The 15,774-nt window shown below is 42.8% G+C and overlaps 4 protein-coding genes across 4 annotated transcripts in view; 1 reads left to right on the forward strand and 3 right to left on the reverse strand.

Moving 5' to 3' along the window:
• The window catches only part of LOC136434933 (mitochondrial carnitine/acylcarnitine carrier protein-like), a 154,432-nt gene that overhangs the window by 90,948 nt on the left and 47,710 nt on the right, over positions 1 to 15,774 (reverse strand). The gene's annotated exons all lie outside the window — the stretch shown is intronic.
• On the forward strand, positions 863 to 3,294 carry LOC136434916 (lysoplasmalogenase TMEM86A-like). Its single transcript, XM_066428028.1, has 3 exons — positions 863 to 1,127; positions 1,615 to 1,729; positions 2,038 to 3,294. The coding sequence occupies exons 1-3, from the start codon at positions 996 to 998 to the stop codon at positions 2,478 to 2,480; spliced, it is 690 nt and encodes a 229-aa protein (XP_066284125.1). The 5' UTR covers positions 863 to 995; the 3' UTR covers positions 2,481 to 3,294.
• LOC136434915 (alpha-2,8-sialyltransferase 8B-like) lies at positions 2,881 to 5,624 on the reverse strand. Its single transcript, XM_066428027.1, has 4 exons — positions 5,388 to 5,624; positions 4,778 to 5,059; positions 3,854 to 4,366; positions 2,881 to 3,233 (listed from the first exon to the last, which is right to left on the reverse strand). The coding sequence occupies exons 1-4, from the start codon at positions 5,528 to 5,530 to the stop codon at positions 2,942 to 2,944; spliced, it is 1,230 nt and encodes a 409-aa protein (XP_066284124.1). The 5' UTR covers positions 5,531 to 5,624; the 3' UTR covers positions 2,881 to 2,941.
• LOC136434919 (uncharacterized) lies at positions 6,414 to 14,632 on the reverse strand. Its single transcript, XM_066428030.1, has 3 exons — positions 13,731 to 14,632; positions 7,206 to 7,277; positions 6,414 to 7,068 (listed from the first exon to the last, which is right to left on the reverse strand). The coding sequence occupies exons 1-3, from the start codon at positions 13,959 to 13,961 to the stop codon at positions 6,952 to 6,954; spliced, it is 420 nt and encodes a 139-aa protein (XP_066284127.1). The 5' UTR covers positions 13,962 to 14,632; the 3' UTR covers positions 6,414 to 6,951.

Here is a 15,774-nt window from a genome sequence, read left to right on the forward strand (position 1 = left end):
CTGTAGAAGGAATAAACAGTGGGTGCAATATCACTTGGTACTTTACTGGCTTTGTTTTTTGTGTGCGGTGTGTTTAGTACAACTGTCATTTTACAGCTGTAATGTGAATGACCAACTTACACAAGTAAACGTATACGTCAAGGCAACCTCGCTAAAAGGCTTTAGACAACGCCAAGAGTTAGACGTGCAGAGCTGGAGGTGACATGAGTGGCCGACTGTCCGATGTAACGCACGAGGGGTGATCAATAAGTTACGGCCTCACCAAGAAATAAGGTGCACAATCCAAATTTTGGGGCATAATTATGTAGTGTGACATCTTTTAGCAATATGCACCAAACTTCAAATTATTGTAGCGAATACTTTTTAGTCGACGTCCAAAAACTACTAGGTAAGTGACGAGAAAAACAAGGGTACATTGTGGTCAGAGCTGTGTGGGTCGAGTTCTTCATGCCTAAAATCGGCATAAAATCTTCGAAGACATTGTCAAAATGTTTGATAAAGATTCCCTTCTTATTTCAACAAAAAAGAAGTGGGTATCTGACTTTCAGCAGAGCAAGTCGGCCCGCACACCTCAAGTCACCGCTCAATTGTCCATGTTTTATGTTTTTATCCTTCTACCTCACCTAATGTCACTAAGTGCCGTCTGTAAAGTAATGATCATAATGATTTGAAGTTTGGTGGATATTGCTAAAAGATGTCATACTACATAATTATGCCCCAGAATTTGAGTTGTGCACCTTACTTCTGGGTGAGGCCGATGACTTATTGATCACCCCTCGTAACCAGCTGCCGCTGCAGTGCTGCTCTGTTCCGCTGGGGCGGTTATGCCGGTTATACTAATTGTTAAGGTAATTTGAAGCTGGTGAACTTTAGCCTTTCTTTGTTTGACAGTTGAAAGTACACTGGAAAACGTTGGTCGCCATTGCACGTCGCTCCTCTGCCAACGCTAACCTTCACTAGCGTCGTGAAAGTCTGAGCTATTACCGAGAGAAAAAATGAAGACTTTTGGGTTATTTGTAGTTTCCATGGTAGCGTACTTGGCATCAGTTTACGCTGGAACACCAAACGAGACAGTAGGAGCGGTACTCAAAAGCCTTCCTGTGGCAACGCTGACTGTTTTCGTTCAGGTGAGAAGATTTATCTTACGGTTTTATGTTCCAAGCTAATGATATCGTGTCTGGTAGTAGTATAATCAGTGAAACACTGCCATCTACGTCAAACGATCTCAATAACTTTAATGGAAATAGTGCCTTAGTTTTGATTAATTCAAACCAATTCGCAAACAATTACAACAAAGCAGCGAGAACACGGACACAAATGACTAACCTGGTGACGTGTATGCAAGTTTGCTCCTACCATTTAGAAAAGAATCAAGTTGTAGTGCTTCTAATGCCAATCGGGAAACTAAAGTTCTTACATTCCCAAGTAGTTTTATTGTAGTAACACGCGATCACATAAAACTTGTCCCCGGACTAAAACGGACAACTTCTCCTTTGGACAAGTACTAGTAGCACCGATAAAGAAACCCTTGACATGACGAGTTATGTAAGAGCCCATGGTTGAAAAACGTCAGGTCACAATGATTGATGGCAAACCGACATTTCTTTTATGAAGGTGGAGAAAAGGTGTCACACTACATACGCGCGCCTCCTAGCGGCTGGCCTGATGTTCTCATCTGTGGGAGACTTCTGCTTGTTCTGGATACACTCGTCAGAATGGTTTATTTTCGGTAATCAACCATTACGGTTTCTCTAGATCTTCTCTGAAGTTAGTTACTTTATTTTCATTTTTCTTATGCGTGCAGGTGCGTTTCTTTTCCCCTCTTTCCCTGTGTGTGTGTGTGTGTGTGTGTGTGTGTGTGTGTGTGTGTGTGTGTGTGTGTGTGTGCGTGTGTGTGTGTGTGTGTGTGTGTGAGAGAGAGAGAGAGAGAGAGTGTGTGATTCCATTTGCGTCTTTCCCTTTTTTCTAACCCTGTGGCTATCAACGTTCAACCGTACTGTAATGCTCACAGTCGTGTGTCCGTTTGTATTTCCACAGGTCTCCTAGCATTCGCCCTGGCACAGCTACTCTACGCATTGGCTTTCGACGTCACACACATCACCTTGGACGGCACCACAGTCGTCACCATGGCAACCGCAGTCCTGACGTACACCTACATCCTCCCAGGGTTAAAGGGCGCACTGACGCCACTGTGCGGCTTGTACGTCATCCTCATCTTCTCTATGACGGCTGCAGCTACGTCACGGTTACGTCATGGCGTGACGTGGCCAAGACTGTCCGCCTGCGTCGGCTCAGTGCTGTTCGTCGTGTCCGACTTTGTCCTGGCCGTGAACAAGTTCCGAGCCCCCATCCCGCACGCTAGGCTCCTCAACCTGTCCACGTACTTCACTGCACAGTGTCTTATAGCATTCTCTGTTCTTGAGTCTGAGGAAGATCCCAAATCCTTAGGGAGAGCCAAAAGACGACAAAAAGAAAACTAATAACAACGTTATCTCGATGAAGATAAGACATCCAGGTATTAGGAAACCCAAGATAAAAGTAATTGCACAGATTTGTAAACTTGTATGTCCTTATAAGTACATTTGCACAGCCGGTTTTATAATTATTCGTGGCAGGACAGAAGCTACCTGAAAGACAGGCATGATTTTTACGGAAGATGACGATTTATATACGGGAGGATCGATGATACCAATATACAACGTTCTTTTGGATATTCTATTTCATAATCTGTACATACATTGTCAAGTAAAGTTATGATAAGCTAGAGCTTATCCGGTAACGCCTTTACTATGTTTAGTCACTTATAAGATGCATTAGCTCCAAATATCTTCTCGCTCCAAATGCAGACATAAACAGCACTCAGCGATAACTTCAACGATACTATAAAACTATGCATCAACACATGAACTTTCATGTTGATAACATTTGTAGAGTTAACACTTCATTGGTCGTCACATTTCTCAACCTGTAGCTTCACAACCCCCCTTTGGTGAAGGCTTTTGTAGAAATTGTATTCCTTGTCCATGCGGTGCCTTGGGTCCAAGAAAATCGGCTCGATGGAGTCCCCCGGGTAGTAGTGGTAAGGGAGAGGTCTCTTATGCGCATCTTTGTGAAATGGGAAGAAGCCGTACATGTAGATCTGGTCGCAGAACGCGCTGGCGGTAAGAATGGTAGCCAGGCCGGTGGAGGGAGCACTACTGGTGATTGCATTCCCTGCTACCTTCGCCGCAGTCCTGATTTGTACATGAAAATAAATAGAAAATTGTCGAATTGAAATCAATACAGACTTTCTTACATCGCACGTGATTCTCATTATTTCTCATCGAAGCACTTAAATGATGGGGGAGAAGTCTTTCGTTACTCGTTATTATTCTTTATTCGTTATAATTCTTTATTCGTTATGCTTTTTATGCCTTAAAAAATGTGTTAAAAACAAGAATGTCCATACATAGTCCTGGCAATGGCAGGCAGTGATGGTCTGATATCACGTTCACTGTGATGCATACACTGTGATACTTACAAATAATGTTATTCTGCTATAGTAAAAAACTTCACACAATTTGCGTTTGAACTGATCATGGGTAACGTTATGGTGACATCGCTAATCAACTTTGAGATATACTAACGAGGGACATTCAAAAGTGGTTAGCTTCAGCTTATAGAAGTGACATATCTAACATTTCGATTGATGTTCAATTCAAAGGGGCATCCTCTGCAAGTGCTAGTGATATTGAATGTGAATATATTGATAGAAGGCTGCGTAGTTCATAGTTATGCCTGGAAATATAACTTATGCCGCTTCTTTTCGGGTGAAGCTAATCACTGTATGACAACTTCTACGTGCATAACTTACCTGCGAATCAGCTTCCCTAATTTAAAGCTACCGTGGCTGGTCAACAAGACGAATGAAAACGGAATGTGATGCGTCTCGTACTTCTGTACAGCCTTCTTCAGATTATCCATCTCCAGTCTGTCTCCTGCAACTAGAACCGACCCGTTGATGTCTCGCAGGCGACTCTCGTACACATCCCGAGTCCTGTTTTTCAGATGAGATGAAACCGCGATCCGTCTGGGCGTGCTCACGTTCAGAATTGTCATGTTGGTCTTTCGGCCAACGTCTCTTTCGAACCCTCTGATCGCAGGCAGGTCCATACGTATAACGTAGTCCTTGGAATCTATTTCAGCACCGCATTGACTGTCCAAGAGTATGCCACCGTTGCCTACAACAGCGCATGTTGTGTGATAACCAACGTTATGCTTTAAGAGCTTGCAGGAGTTTCCTAATTTCTTTTCGCAGGTTCCCGGCCAGATCCCCAACTTGCGCGTCAGGAGCCTCACGTCAGGATGCAACATTCTTGTGTCTTTCCTGGAAGAGTCAGTAAAACCCAGTTATTCTTACGAGAACTGGAATCTGTATATGTTTTTGTCCTTTTTCGAATGTTCATCTCTATTTGCAAGTGGTTTTAAAACATCATGGTGGTCATCATAAAATTAACTCAGTCGCTCATAAAAATCTGAACAACAAGTTGAGATATTTCGATCTCAATAAGATATGTTCCTTTACATTTGTGCCAAATTTCAACTTATGCGATGAAAAAAATGAGCCTCTTATAGAACCACTTGCATTACTTTTTGACCCGCCCTCGTTAGAAAGCCCTACCATAAAATACAATAGGTTAAGAAAATATTCTAATTCATTATGCAAATGAAGTCCTTGTTTGCATAATCAAGTCACTGGAATGGATATATTAGTACTCAGTTTGAAGTCTTCACTGACCTGATTTTTCTCATCTCTTCAGCACGATATGTCCACTTCGATAACACTGTCTGAGACGTGGTCAACGTTGGACGTGTTGTTCTAACACGAGGCTGGACAGTTGTGTTTTTTAGCAGGTTATAGCGTTGTACAGGTGGCACTGTCTTTGTTGTTACCTCTAACTTAGTGGTGTTTTTGTGCAGGATGTAGGCAGGCTCCTTCGTTGTTGCCTCCAATCTAGTGGTGTTTCTCCGCAGGATGTTGAGTGAAACACGCGAGATTGCCTTTGTTGCTATCTTTAGTCTGGTGGAATATGTTTGAGAGTTTGTTAGATATCAGTGTATTGTTTCATGAGGTTGACAAAGTTCTTAGCACCAGGACATACGTTGTACAGCATTGTGATACGACAGAAGAAATGGGGGTATTCCTGGGACTGTTGTGAGTGCTCTTTGCAACATTTAGCTATCTTGTGACACACAGAATTGACGTGAATCCTTACCAACGTTTGATTATGTCAATCGTAACGTTATGTAAAAGAACGTACGGCGAATGTACCAAACATTTATGTGCATAGCTTCGAACTACTGTTAAAAGTAATTGTAAAGTTTGTGTGAAATAAAAACAACCATACCTTGGTGACGTATACAGAAATAGCTGAATGATCGTACAGACAATTAGAACAGCGACAAAGCTTTTGAGTAGCCTTCTTCTCTTGAATCTGAGGGCAGAGGTGTCCTGGTCTTGGGGTGATCTTGCTGCTACCCCCGACGCCATTTTCGCCAATCTTGAACAGCAGACAACAACGTGTACAGTCTCAGGGGACTGGACAATTAAGCAAGGACATTATAACAATAGAATGTCCTTGATCAAAAATAGTGATATTTTGTGGAGAAAATGACTGAAAAGCTACTTCTACTGTTTCACTCTCAGACACAACTTAACTATCTGTCATCCAAGTTTGCAAATTGAGAAACAGGTTGTGGTTCTTCTCATATTCAGCTTAGTTGACCTATAAAACCACTGAAGCGTCATTAAAAACCCGGCGGGGAGGCTCTACCATCATCATCATCATATCCTGTCGTACCAGTACTGCAACCAGTTCAGGGCTTCTTGGTAAGCTGCATACAGACCTTGGTGACACTTATACACAGTTTGCACTCACAGAGGACGCGTACCTGTCCCATAGTTTAGAGGGCTCTATCGACAAATGCCCCTTCTTGCAAATGCGCAATGCAGTAACTTAGGTGTACCATTTAGGAGCGGAGAAAATGAAAAACTGGTTTTGTCTGTATCCTTTGCTTTCAAGCGCGTATCCGACAAACCATGCTGTTATTTGTACTAAAGTTGAGAAGTACACGCTGCCAAACAGCATGTCTAGAACATGAGATATAACAACCGGAAGTTCTGCTGCAGTACCACAGAAAGCCGCTACCTTGATCTGGATACACTCGCCACGATGGTTTATTTTCAGGTTCCGAGCCCTATTCCATACGCTAGTCCAAGTTCTTCACTGCACGCATTGTTTTTTTAGCACTCTCATAAGGAATGCTTTCAGAGAATGCTTCACGGAAGGTCCCAAAGCTTTAGGGAGATCCGAAGGAAAGGGGAAAGAACCCTGGTGCAGATGTTTAGCGGGAAAAGTGATGACGCTGTCAGAGACGAGTTCAACAAAGCATTATATTTTCACAGCAGTCTTACGGCTTGTTCTGACGAGAAACGAGTGGTATGTGGTACATGCCTAATCATTGGGAAGGTAATATCTTACATATGACAAAGAGATACCGGTAGACGACCGTTCTTTTGAGTAATTTATCAAATGATGAGTGCATACAGGTAAAGTCAAATATGGTGAAACTTTCAATGCGATCTGTACGTTATATAGTAAGTAAGTTCGATAGTTCAATGAGAAGTTCATTTCCCTTCAAAAGAGTGATGTCACACATAAAAGAACGCTCAGTAACACCTAGGAGATTATACCACATGGCGGTACGAAATTTCAAGATTCTACAAAGATGTATAGGAAAGTAAAGGAAAATAGAAATATCATGGAAGCTCACCTGTGGAGGTAGTAATCATAATACAATTGCTAAACTTTCTTCCAACACTAAGGTATTCACGGAAAGTAGAAACAGTTGCTGTCTATCGTATATTTTTCACGAGACGTCTACGGTATGGCGGATACTGAACGGACGCCGTCAGAGCTCTACATGGCTGCGGTGGTTATTAGACATCCTCGGGCCTCTCCTTCTGGCCTTCTTGGCACGTTTCCTTGGCACTTGTGGCTCTCTTTCAAGTCCAAGCTGGTACATGATCTGAGGTAATGGTGGAAGTAGAGCCAAGTCAAGTTGACATTTTTAGGCAATCTCGATACTTACGTTACAATATTGTAGAGCGGTAATATATTTTCATCATTGTAAATTCAGTTCAATTCAATTCGGTTTCAGTTTACCTGCTTAACCTGTTGGTTCAGCTCATCCCAGTAGGTGGCGTTTCTGTTCACATAGCCAACGCTCTGCATCACCTGCAAGTCAACACACAAGTCTGAGCGAGGAAAATCAACGAACATTCAAGCAAACTGACAAACAAGTTTAGTATATGACAGAGGTGGGGTTTGGGATGTCAAGTGCCGACGCCCACTGACGATCTACATTCTACGCAATATCAAAATATACTGAATACTACGATTTAGTCGATTAGCCCTACCGTATCGTTATATGACATTACAGATGTATTCATATTAGCCTTCTTCATATTAGCGTAGCTAGTAGAAAATGTTAAGATGTATCTAACATTTCTCTATTGTAGTTTGTAGTTGATTGTATGACCGTCACTGTACTTTTTGTTGCGCCAATATATATGTAACGTTAAAGCTTCATTCGAATTCGAATCATGTGCCACAATATGAATTTTTAAACACTAAGGCCTCATAAGTAGCAGCGCCGGTGATATATATAGACCACAAAAGGTGTCCATTATTTCTTGAGAGTATATTTTATGTATTTCTATATCCTGACCCACTTTTTTTATAATCCACACCATATAGCTCTGCGATAACATTGAGACAGTTTCTTATATCCTAACCCACTTCTTTTTGTCATCCACGTCATATATAGCTCTTCGATAACATTGAAACGGTTTCTTATATCCTAACCCACTTCTTTTTGTCATCCACGTCATATACAGCTCCGCGATAACATTGAGACAGTTTCTTATATCCTAACCCACTTCTTTTTATCTTCCACACCATACAGCTCCACGATAACATTGAGATAGTTTCGTATATCCTAACCCACTTCTTTTTGTCATCCACGTCATATACAGCTCCGCGATAACATTGAGACAGTTTCTTATATCCTAACCCACTTCTTTTTATCTTCCACACCATACAGCTCCACGATAACATTGAGATGGTTTCGTATATCCTAACCCACTTCTTTTTGTCATCCACGTCATATACAGCTCCGCGATAACATTGAGACAGTTTCCTATATCCTAACCCACTTCTTTTTGTCATCCACGTCATACACAGCTCCGCGATAACATTGAGATAGTTTCGTATATCCTAACCCACTTCTTTTCATCTTCCACACCATATATAGCTCTGCGATAACATTGAGACAGTTTCTTGCCCTCTCCGTAGTTCGCACAGTTCGGCGCCAGGCCGCCATGTAATTGCAATCGATGCGGATGAGAAAGAGTCGTAATTATTGCTGGACGGCCCGTGGCAAATCTTAGTCCTCCCCGGAGACATTCTCCCGGAGTGCGCGCGAGAGATAACGGTCTCGTAATTGGCGAGACTACGACCGATTCGTAATGCCTCCTGTCTTAGAAGTTCGGGGAAGATCCACGGTTGACGTGTTCTCCGATTTGCCATCTGTATCTCCAGTGGTAATTACGGGTGGTAAACGAGCTAGTTTCACTGCGAAACAACACGGCCGTGACCCGTTCCCTGTGGTGGATTGAAACGCAAACGATAAAGAAGTTTTGACCGGAATTGATGAGTGAATTACGACAGTGTTGCTTGCGCCAGCGCGTTGTAGGTTAAGAGGTGGCGCGTCTCAATTAAAAGCGACCGGCAACCACAGGAATCAGCCTCATTAGGCACGGACAGGGAGGAATCGTGGGATGGAGAGCGTCTGCTGCAACGTCGGTGCAATTTGGGGAGGTCAACTGCCGGTGTTTTATCTCCAAGAAGATGCTGATGTAAGGTCGTAATGTTTTATTACTGCTGGACTTCTCTGAGCAGCTGGAATTCACCAACTGTTGGCGGTATAACGGGCTGTCAAACAATCCCCGCTGTCAAAGAAGACCAGGACAGCCCAATACAACAAAAAATTGCCAAATTACTTGGCAATGCGCATTATTTTTGAAGCCGCCCGTTGCACGTTTTTGCAGGTACGCATAATCACTAAGCTTTCTGGTCTAGTCCCAAGCACATATATCGCCAAACTCCTTCAGAAACACCCCAATCTGTTTCTCAACCTTGAGAAAGTCTCTTACCTTGTTACGAAAGCCCTTTAGAGTTTCCCAGGAAAAAGTAATTCCTGCGTTACCGGAATTGCACAGAACAGATATTAATAAGCCCCGGTCAATACCGTGATGATTTAATATCGACCGACAGAAGGGCAATTTCCCCCCTCCGTGCCCGTAAAACGACGGAAGCAACATCCATTCCTACCTCCCGTGCGATCAGACCGTGAGGAGGGATTTGCTCCGAAATTAGGCTCGATTCCCCATTGGTCCCCGAGTGTCCAATGGGAATCCTGGTTATGTCACACCAGTCGTACATGACTTAGAGAGGTTTCAAGGGTTTACAACGGGTTCAAGGGTTTACAACAGCCAGGGAGGCCTAGACAGTAAACGACAGATCATACTGACAACTTGATGATGTCCTCGGGGAAAAAGGACCAACAAAAGGGAATTGTTTGTGGGGATTTCCCTCCCATAAATGGCAGATCAATATTTTTCGTAGACGTAAAAGCATCAGGAACTCATCCACTGCCTGCGGTAAATCATTAATGCATTCCTGTCAAAAAGATGCAGATGGCACCCAAGATACTCCTCTTAACTACCAATTCATTATCATTAATGACTTTTCAATAGGTTATCAAAATAGTACACATTCTACACTCCAAGCAGAGGTTCGCCTCCGGCTTGTTTTTGACGTATTTTTAGGCGTTTTCATCGGGATTTCTATTTTGTCAGGTCTGTTTTCTTTTGTCATCCAATTACAGGGGTGCCAAAGAATACATACGAATTTAACGGAATACATACGAATTTTACGGAATACATACGATCCATTACTAGAAACATACGATCCGTACGGAATACATACGATCCATTCCGCAGAAACATACAATCCGTACGGAATACATCCGATCCATTACGCGGAATACATACGATCCGTACTAATTTGCTGGCCATCGCGCTAGCACCGAATCTAGCTTTATCTGGTCCTCCTAGTTGGTCTTAGCCTACATCAGTCTTAATTTAGTGCAGCTTGAGATTTTTAGAGTTTATCCGGTTGGGAAACGCCATTATTAAGCTGTTATAAGCCAAGATATCGTACGAAGAACCGGTTATCCCGAATTGAATTTGCCGCCGATGTCACATGATCAGGACATTTCTCCAAATTAGTACGGATCGTATGTATTCCGCGTAATGGATCGTATGTATTCCGTACGGATCGTATGTTTCTAGTAATGGATCGTATGTATTCCGTAAGATTCGTATGTATTCCGTAAAATTCGTATGTATTCTTTGGCACCCCTGAATTAGCCGAAGCATAACCTCTGAAGAATACACTTTCTGGCTCTGCCGGTATTATCAAGTTCTTACTTCGCACATACCGTTTGGGGTTCATCGTATTTCATGTCATCTTGACATGATTTATGTGACATGTGGTCATGGTTGTCCTGAGGGAGATTTGCAGATTTACGTTAAGCCTGCATAGTTCCCTTCTAAGGCCAGATGAAGTTGACATACATGCCAATTATAAAGTGGATATCTTGTACATGTATCATTCATATCCACACTTTTATTTACATAGTTACCATATCTACCTACTAGTATCTACCTTTCTCTGTTATATGCAGATGGATAGATAGATAGATAGATAGATAGATAGATAGATAGATAGATAGATAGATAGATAGATAGATAGATAGATAGATAGATAGATAGATAGATAGATAGATAGATAGATAGATAGATAGATAGATAGATAGATACTATATTAGATAGATAGGTAGATGGATAGACGGATGGACGGATGGACGGATGGATGGCTGGATGGATGGATAGATGTGTGGGGTACTAAAAAGTTGGCATACACGATGAATAATGAATTCAAACTTTTCAGCGCTGAACCTAACGAAGAGCTACATAAGGCAAAAGTTGGCCGACTTCTGAAAAAAGAGAGTTCGGGCAGAGGTAGGTTCGATACCTTTCATCTGAGCAGATAGCTGATAGGGGCTTCCAAATATATGTTCCTGTCAAGATTCGACAAAGAACGCCCACTGCATCCGGCTGTCACCGGTACAGGCAATAACTCATTGGATCTTTATGTCGATTTATGGCCAGAACCTGACATATTCAGTACAATCATCGTGCGCAACATTAAATCATATTATGAATTATTTGCCCGGTCATTTCCTGCAGAATTGGGAAGCAGACCTGAATGGCACTGTTTGATACAATTAAGATAACCGAAATGACCCTACATCTGGTCTAATCTTAAGAAAATTAAGTTGAACGACCTTCAATGCGGAAAAAAATTGAGACAAATCCCCAGACCGGATCATTTTCATCTCTTAAACTTGTCTGGAATATTGTTGGGAAGCAGAATCGGGCTTCATCAATGACGAATTCTCTTCCACTGTTTCTGGCTGTCAATAGGCAAACATAGACATGTTACATCTACTTATGTCATGTCCCGACACCATATCTACGTACTTAGGCCAATACATATATAGCGCTTTACAAAAGAGAGAATGTATTTTAACAGACCGAAACGTTTAACATATATTATATCATTACGCCATTTACGTTCATATATTCTTGTGATTATAGTTTTCAGAATAGAATAGAATAGACTAGTTTAGTACCCATTGTATTAATTGCACTGTCATTCTTGCCATACATTGTGCCATGTACAATTGTCGAGCAATAAAGTTCATTCATTCATTCATAGATTGGACACATCTTCGCTTGTAATACAAAATATATGTCGGATTCTGCTTTTATGATGCACAGTCCTGTACTCTTGTTAAAATATGCCATTTCCTTCCTCAAATCCATGACGCTTCCTTCCTTCCAATAGCTGTACCTGATCAAGCGTGCACGGGCGCACAAAGGTCAATCATTAGCGACCATGTAGAAGTAATTTTCAAGTGCGGGGCATCAGCGAATGCACAGAGAGCACCGTTTGATGATTCTGATGACCCTGTACAAGCTTTAACAGGGTGGACATGGACACAAGCTGGAGGAGGGCCATTGCGAGTTTATGAGAGTCTGTCTCCAAAAGGAAATACGCAGAAATAAAACTGGATTACTCCCAGAATGATGAGATTAGGTCAGGTAAGCCGGGACTCGGGGAATAGCTTGGGAGTACGTTCGTGGACTATGAACCGACGAGGCATCAGGGACGTGTTGTACAGGCTTCGCTCAGAGCCGAGTGTAAACTTGACAAACATGAACTGCTGGTTCAGACCAATTAAATCTCGGCAGAACGCCAAAGGTGCTTTATTGCATGATTCATAATAGGGAAAAAGGCAAGAAAAGGCGATCTATGTAGCTCAGATAGATCTAAACGGTGGCCGTGTGGAGAAGTATGCGCTCGGCTGTACAGGTGTACATGTAGTCTTGTGGGTCTTAGCCACCTCTAATTGTGGCGGGTTTATTTTCTCTCAGCGCAGGTTTGCGATTTTCAGCATGGGCTAGGTTTTCTTTCGCCGGGAGCGATTGTATCTACCGCCTAGGTAATACCGACCCCTCCCGACGAAAGATACCCCAGTCATCCCCCCCCCCCAAAAAAAAAAAAACGTCTGCCGCGCCTAGAAGGTCTACGAAGGAGGTTAGGGAAATCTGAGAACCTCTGTCTTCTCTCTATTCGGTTCGTAAACACAGGTCCGTGTGGTGCACCGGGGTGAATATCCGATAAGAAAGGGTCACCTCTGAGTATCTAATGTGTCCTCTACCAACAGAGAGGGGCCAGGGGGCGGGAGGTCAACTGGTTCTGTCAGACAGTTTGCCCTTGCAAAGTATCGACAATGTCACGACAGAAGAGTTGTCACTACAATCGATTCTAACCATCGGATCTATCCTCAGGTATTTTTCTGAACTCATAATGAATTGAGAACAACAGTCACAATCATGCTGAAATGCCCGTAAGTCCGAGTAGATGTATAGGGTTGGCATTTTCAATATGTTCTATGATGTATACTTCGACCTCCTAGACATTGGTTATATACGTATAGTCCACTGGTGCAAAGTTTCATCGCATAGGAATTACACTGGTTACGTACGGTACCGGTACCCGGTGTTTTATACGCGATTTTACGGTTTAGTTATTTACACTAAAATATCTATTCATAGAAACGATAGACAGCCGATGTTTTACGCAGTGAGCACCTACCATCTCATATGTGCACTATCAATCAGAGTACATGCAACAGTCGGAAACTACCAACCTCTGGCTAATTCACGACATTTAAAAAAGACAAATAAGTCTTTCCCGGGACAAGAAGAATGGGCATTATTTAAAGAATCAATTTCGCGCTCTGTAAGCCAAAAACAAAATTTACACGGACCATTGAAATGAGAAATCGAAAACATCGTGCCAATTAAATGGCTTGACCTATGTATCTGATGATCTAAACCTCACAAAAGATACCTCGAAGAAACCGCATACTAGTATTGATTGAAACAACGCACCCTTAAAGAAAACGACGACCGAACGTTTCATTAGCTTTACCTTAAGAGATGCGAGAATGTCTTGATCGAGTTCCTTATCCCCTGCCTTCTCCACCACATAGGTCAGCAGATGCTGAAGTTTATCGAAGTCTCGCTCTTCCGTGGCGTTGGTGAAATTTCTCAGCCAGTCCTCGGGACCAATGTGCAGCTTCCCGGGGATGTCCGGCTCTCCCCGGGCGAGGAGAAGGCGTTGCTGGCCCGAGAGTACCAACAACACCGCAAGGAGATGCATCCGAAGGAAAGGCGCAACAGTACCACCAGATTCCCAATGTAGATTATGTTCCTGTGCGCTCCTGTGGTCCAGGAAAAACCGCCCACGTCATCCTCCTGTGGGGTTACGGTCTCCACGGGATACATATACGACGTTCATTGTGCCCTATTACCAATCAACAATACTGTTGCGTGTCACGCCTCCGGCTATAGGTTACAATTACACTGCTCGCTGGAAAATTGCCTCTCGTCATTAACGCTCATGGATCAGTACTTCGCTCGAGGAGACGCTACGCGCCAGAAAACGCCGCCCAGCTGCATGTAACTGACATCCCTGTGGTATGGGGACTATACTGGCTTCCCGAGACGCTGATGCTGTAGCCGTATATTCTACAGACAGGGGATATAAATCTTTCCTATAGGTTCGGAAGCAGGCCGCTTTTCAGATGAGTCTCCCGACTACGAGGCGGATGTTGAAAAGGTCGCGCAGCCATTTGTTCCACCTCTAATCGTGAAGATGTCAAAGAGTAGTGAGTTTTGACACTGTGAGTTTGGGTGGGAGCAGTTTTTTCCACGGATGAATTGCAGTTGCAAAACGCTGCCCTTCTGTTTTAAGCAAAATGAATGGCCAATCTTCCAGAATGGCCCCAAGTGAACGCTTGAAAGGAAACGTAATGGACGCATGGTTCAAGCTATGTTGTCGGAGACCATAGCAAACCGCAGGAGTAATAGCTGAGATCTTAGTATAACCATGTATCTATGTAACGGTACATATGTTCAAACACGACATATAAAGACAAGATGGAAATCATGGGATGGCGTCAGAATGTGCATAATCAATGACATGGCTATTGAATTATTACCGACATTTTTGAGCGATGGGGAGATTCCCTTTCATGTCGTAAACATAACTTCGCTCGTTGCTTCTTTCAAGTTCCGTTCTAATAAGCACCCGCAGCTGCAATTTGAGTTCTGTCCAAGACTAGGATCTTTACGTTACAACGGAAAGAGAAACTTTAGTGATTAGTTACAGATCTGTGCGACTAGTGTAAGTGAAAGGGAGAATGATGAGTAAGTAGGCCTAGCATCTGAGTTGATGTGAGGACGGCGTTGTCATCATTAGCCCCAAATAAGTTATAGCGTATCGTTGGCACTGCACATGTGTATATTTCACCCCTGCACTATAACTTTTATGTACTTGTCGATCTTGTCTACGGTGCAAAGAATCTTATCGTATGAATTATCATTTTACCAATTTTGGGTCTAAAGACGGACTTCTTGAGCAGCCCGCTACTGATGAGTCTTAAAGAAAGAGTTCTTAAGGTTTCTATTGGTAGGTGCAAAATGTACCCCGAAGTTTTCTCTCCCGTTTGAACAAGATTGATTCTCCTGTGTAATCTCCGATAGCCCGTAGCAAACCTCACAATATCTGTAGAACGTATGGCTACAGACTTATGAAATGACCCCTGCCCTGGAGCATATTCGTGTGCATTATGGCTACTTCTACCATTGGGAGATTTAATCTAGATAAACACTGCTGTGGCCCGCGTGACCTCCAGGCCATTTCAGTCTCTTCTATCTGGATCTAAAGTGACGTTTCTCCATTCACTGTCGAATCAGACTTCGTCCAATCTAAGAAACTAGGGCGTTCCTAATGTCACCTCATGCGCTATATTCAACTTCATACCGACGTTCTCATAGACGGGATATCTATTCCTTGGGTAAAGGGCAGCTTGGTAAGGTCAGAGCGAGGAAGACATGTATATGTCTGAGATTTCAATGAATGTTATAAATATATAGTCGTTTTCACACTTTCATCTATAAAGCTAAAATAC

This window comes from Branchiostoma lanceolatum, chromosome 5 (assembly GCF_035083965.1).
Source record: "Branchiostoma lanceolatum isolate klBraLanc5 chromosome 5, klBraLanc5.hap2, whole genome shotgun sequence".
Lineage (NCBI taxonomy): Eukaryota > Metazoa > Chordata > Leptocardii > Amphioxiformes > Branchiostomatidae > Branchiostoma > Branchiostoma lanceolatum.

What these genes read in the sequence shown, in the direction of transcription:
- LOC136434916 (XM_066428028.1), top strand. Translation starts at nt 996, where the DNA reads ATGAAGACTTTTGGGTTATTTGTAGTTTCCATGGTAGCGTACTTGGCA. An exon ending in CGCTGACTGTTTTCGTTCAG is followed by an intron (nt 1,128 to 1,614) that starts GTGAGAAGATTT and finishes TCTTTTATGAAG; the next exon opens with GTGGAGAAAAGGTGTCACAC. An exon ending in GTCAGAATGGTTTATTTTCG is followed by an intron (nt 1,730 to 2,037) that starts GTAATCAACCAT and finishes GTATTTCCACAG; the next exon opens with GTCTCCTAGCATTCGCCCTG.
- LOC136434919 (XM_066428030.1), bottom strand. Translation starts at nt 13,961, where the DNA reads ATGCATCTCCTTGCGGTGTTGTTGGTACTCTCGGGCCAGCAACGCCTT. An exon ending in ACATTCTCGCATCTCTTAAG is followed by an intron (nt 7,278 to 13,730) that starts GTAAAGCTAATG and finishes GTTGACTTGCAG; the next exon opens with GTGATGCAGAGCGTTGGCTA. An exon ending in TGAACCAACAGGTTAAGCAG is followed by an intron (nt 7,069 to 7,205) that starts GTAAACTGAAAC and finishes CCATTACCTCAG; the next exon opens with ATCATGTACCAGCTTGGACT.
- LOC136434915 (XM_066428027.1), bottom strand. Translation starts at nt 5,530, where the DNA reads ATGGCGTCGGGGGTAGCAGCAAGATCACCCCAAGACCAGGACACCTCT. An exon ending in GAAGAGATGAGAAAAATCAG is followed by an intron (nt 4,367 to 4,777) that starts GTCAGTGAAGAC and finishes TGACTCTTCCAG; the next exon opens with GAAAGACACAAGAATGTTGC. An exon ending in TTAGGGAAGCTGATTCGCAG is followed by an intron (nt 3,234 to 3,853) that starts GTAAGTTATGCA and finishes TGTACAAATCAG; the next exon opens with GACTGCGGCGAAGGTAGCAG.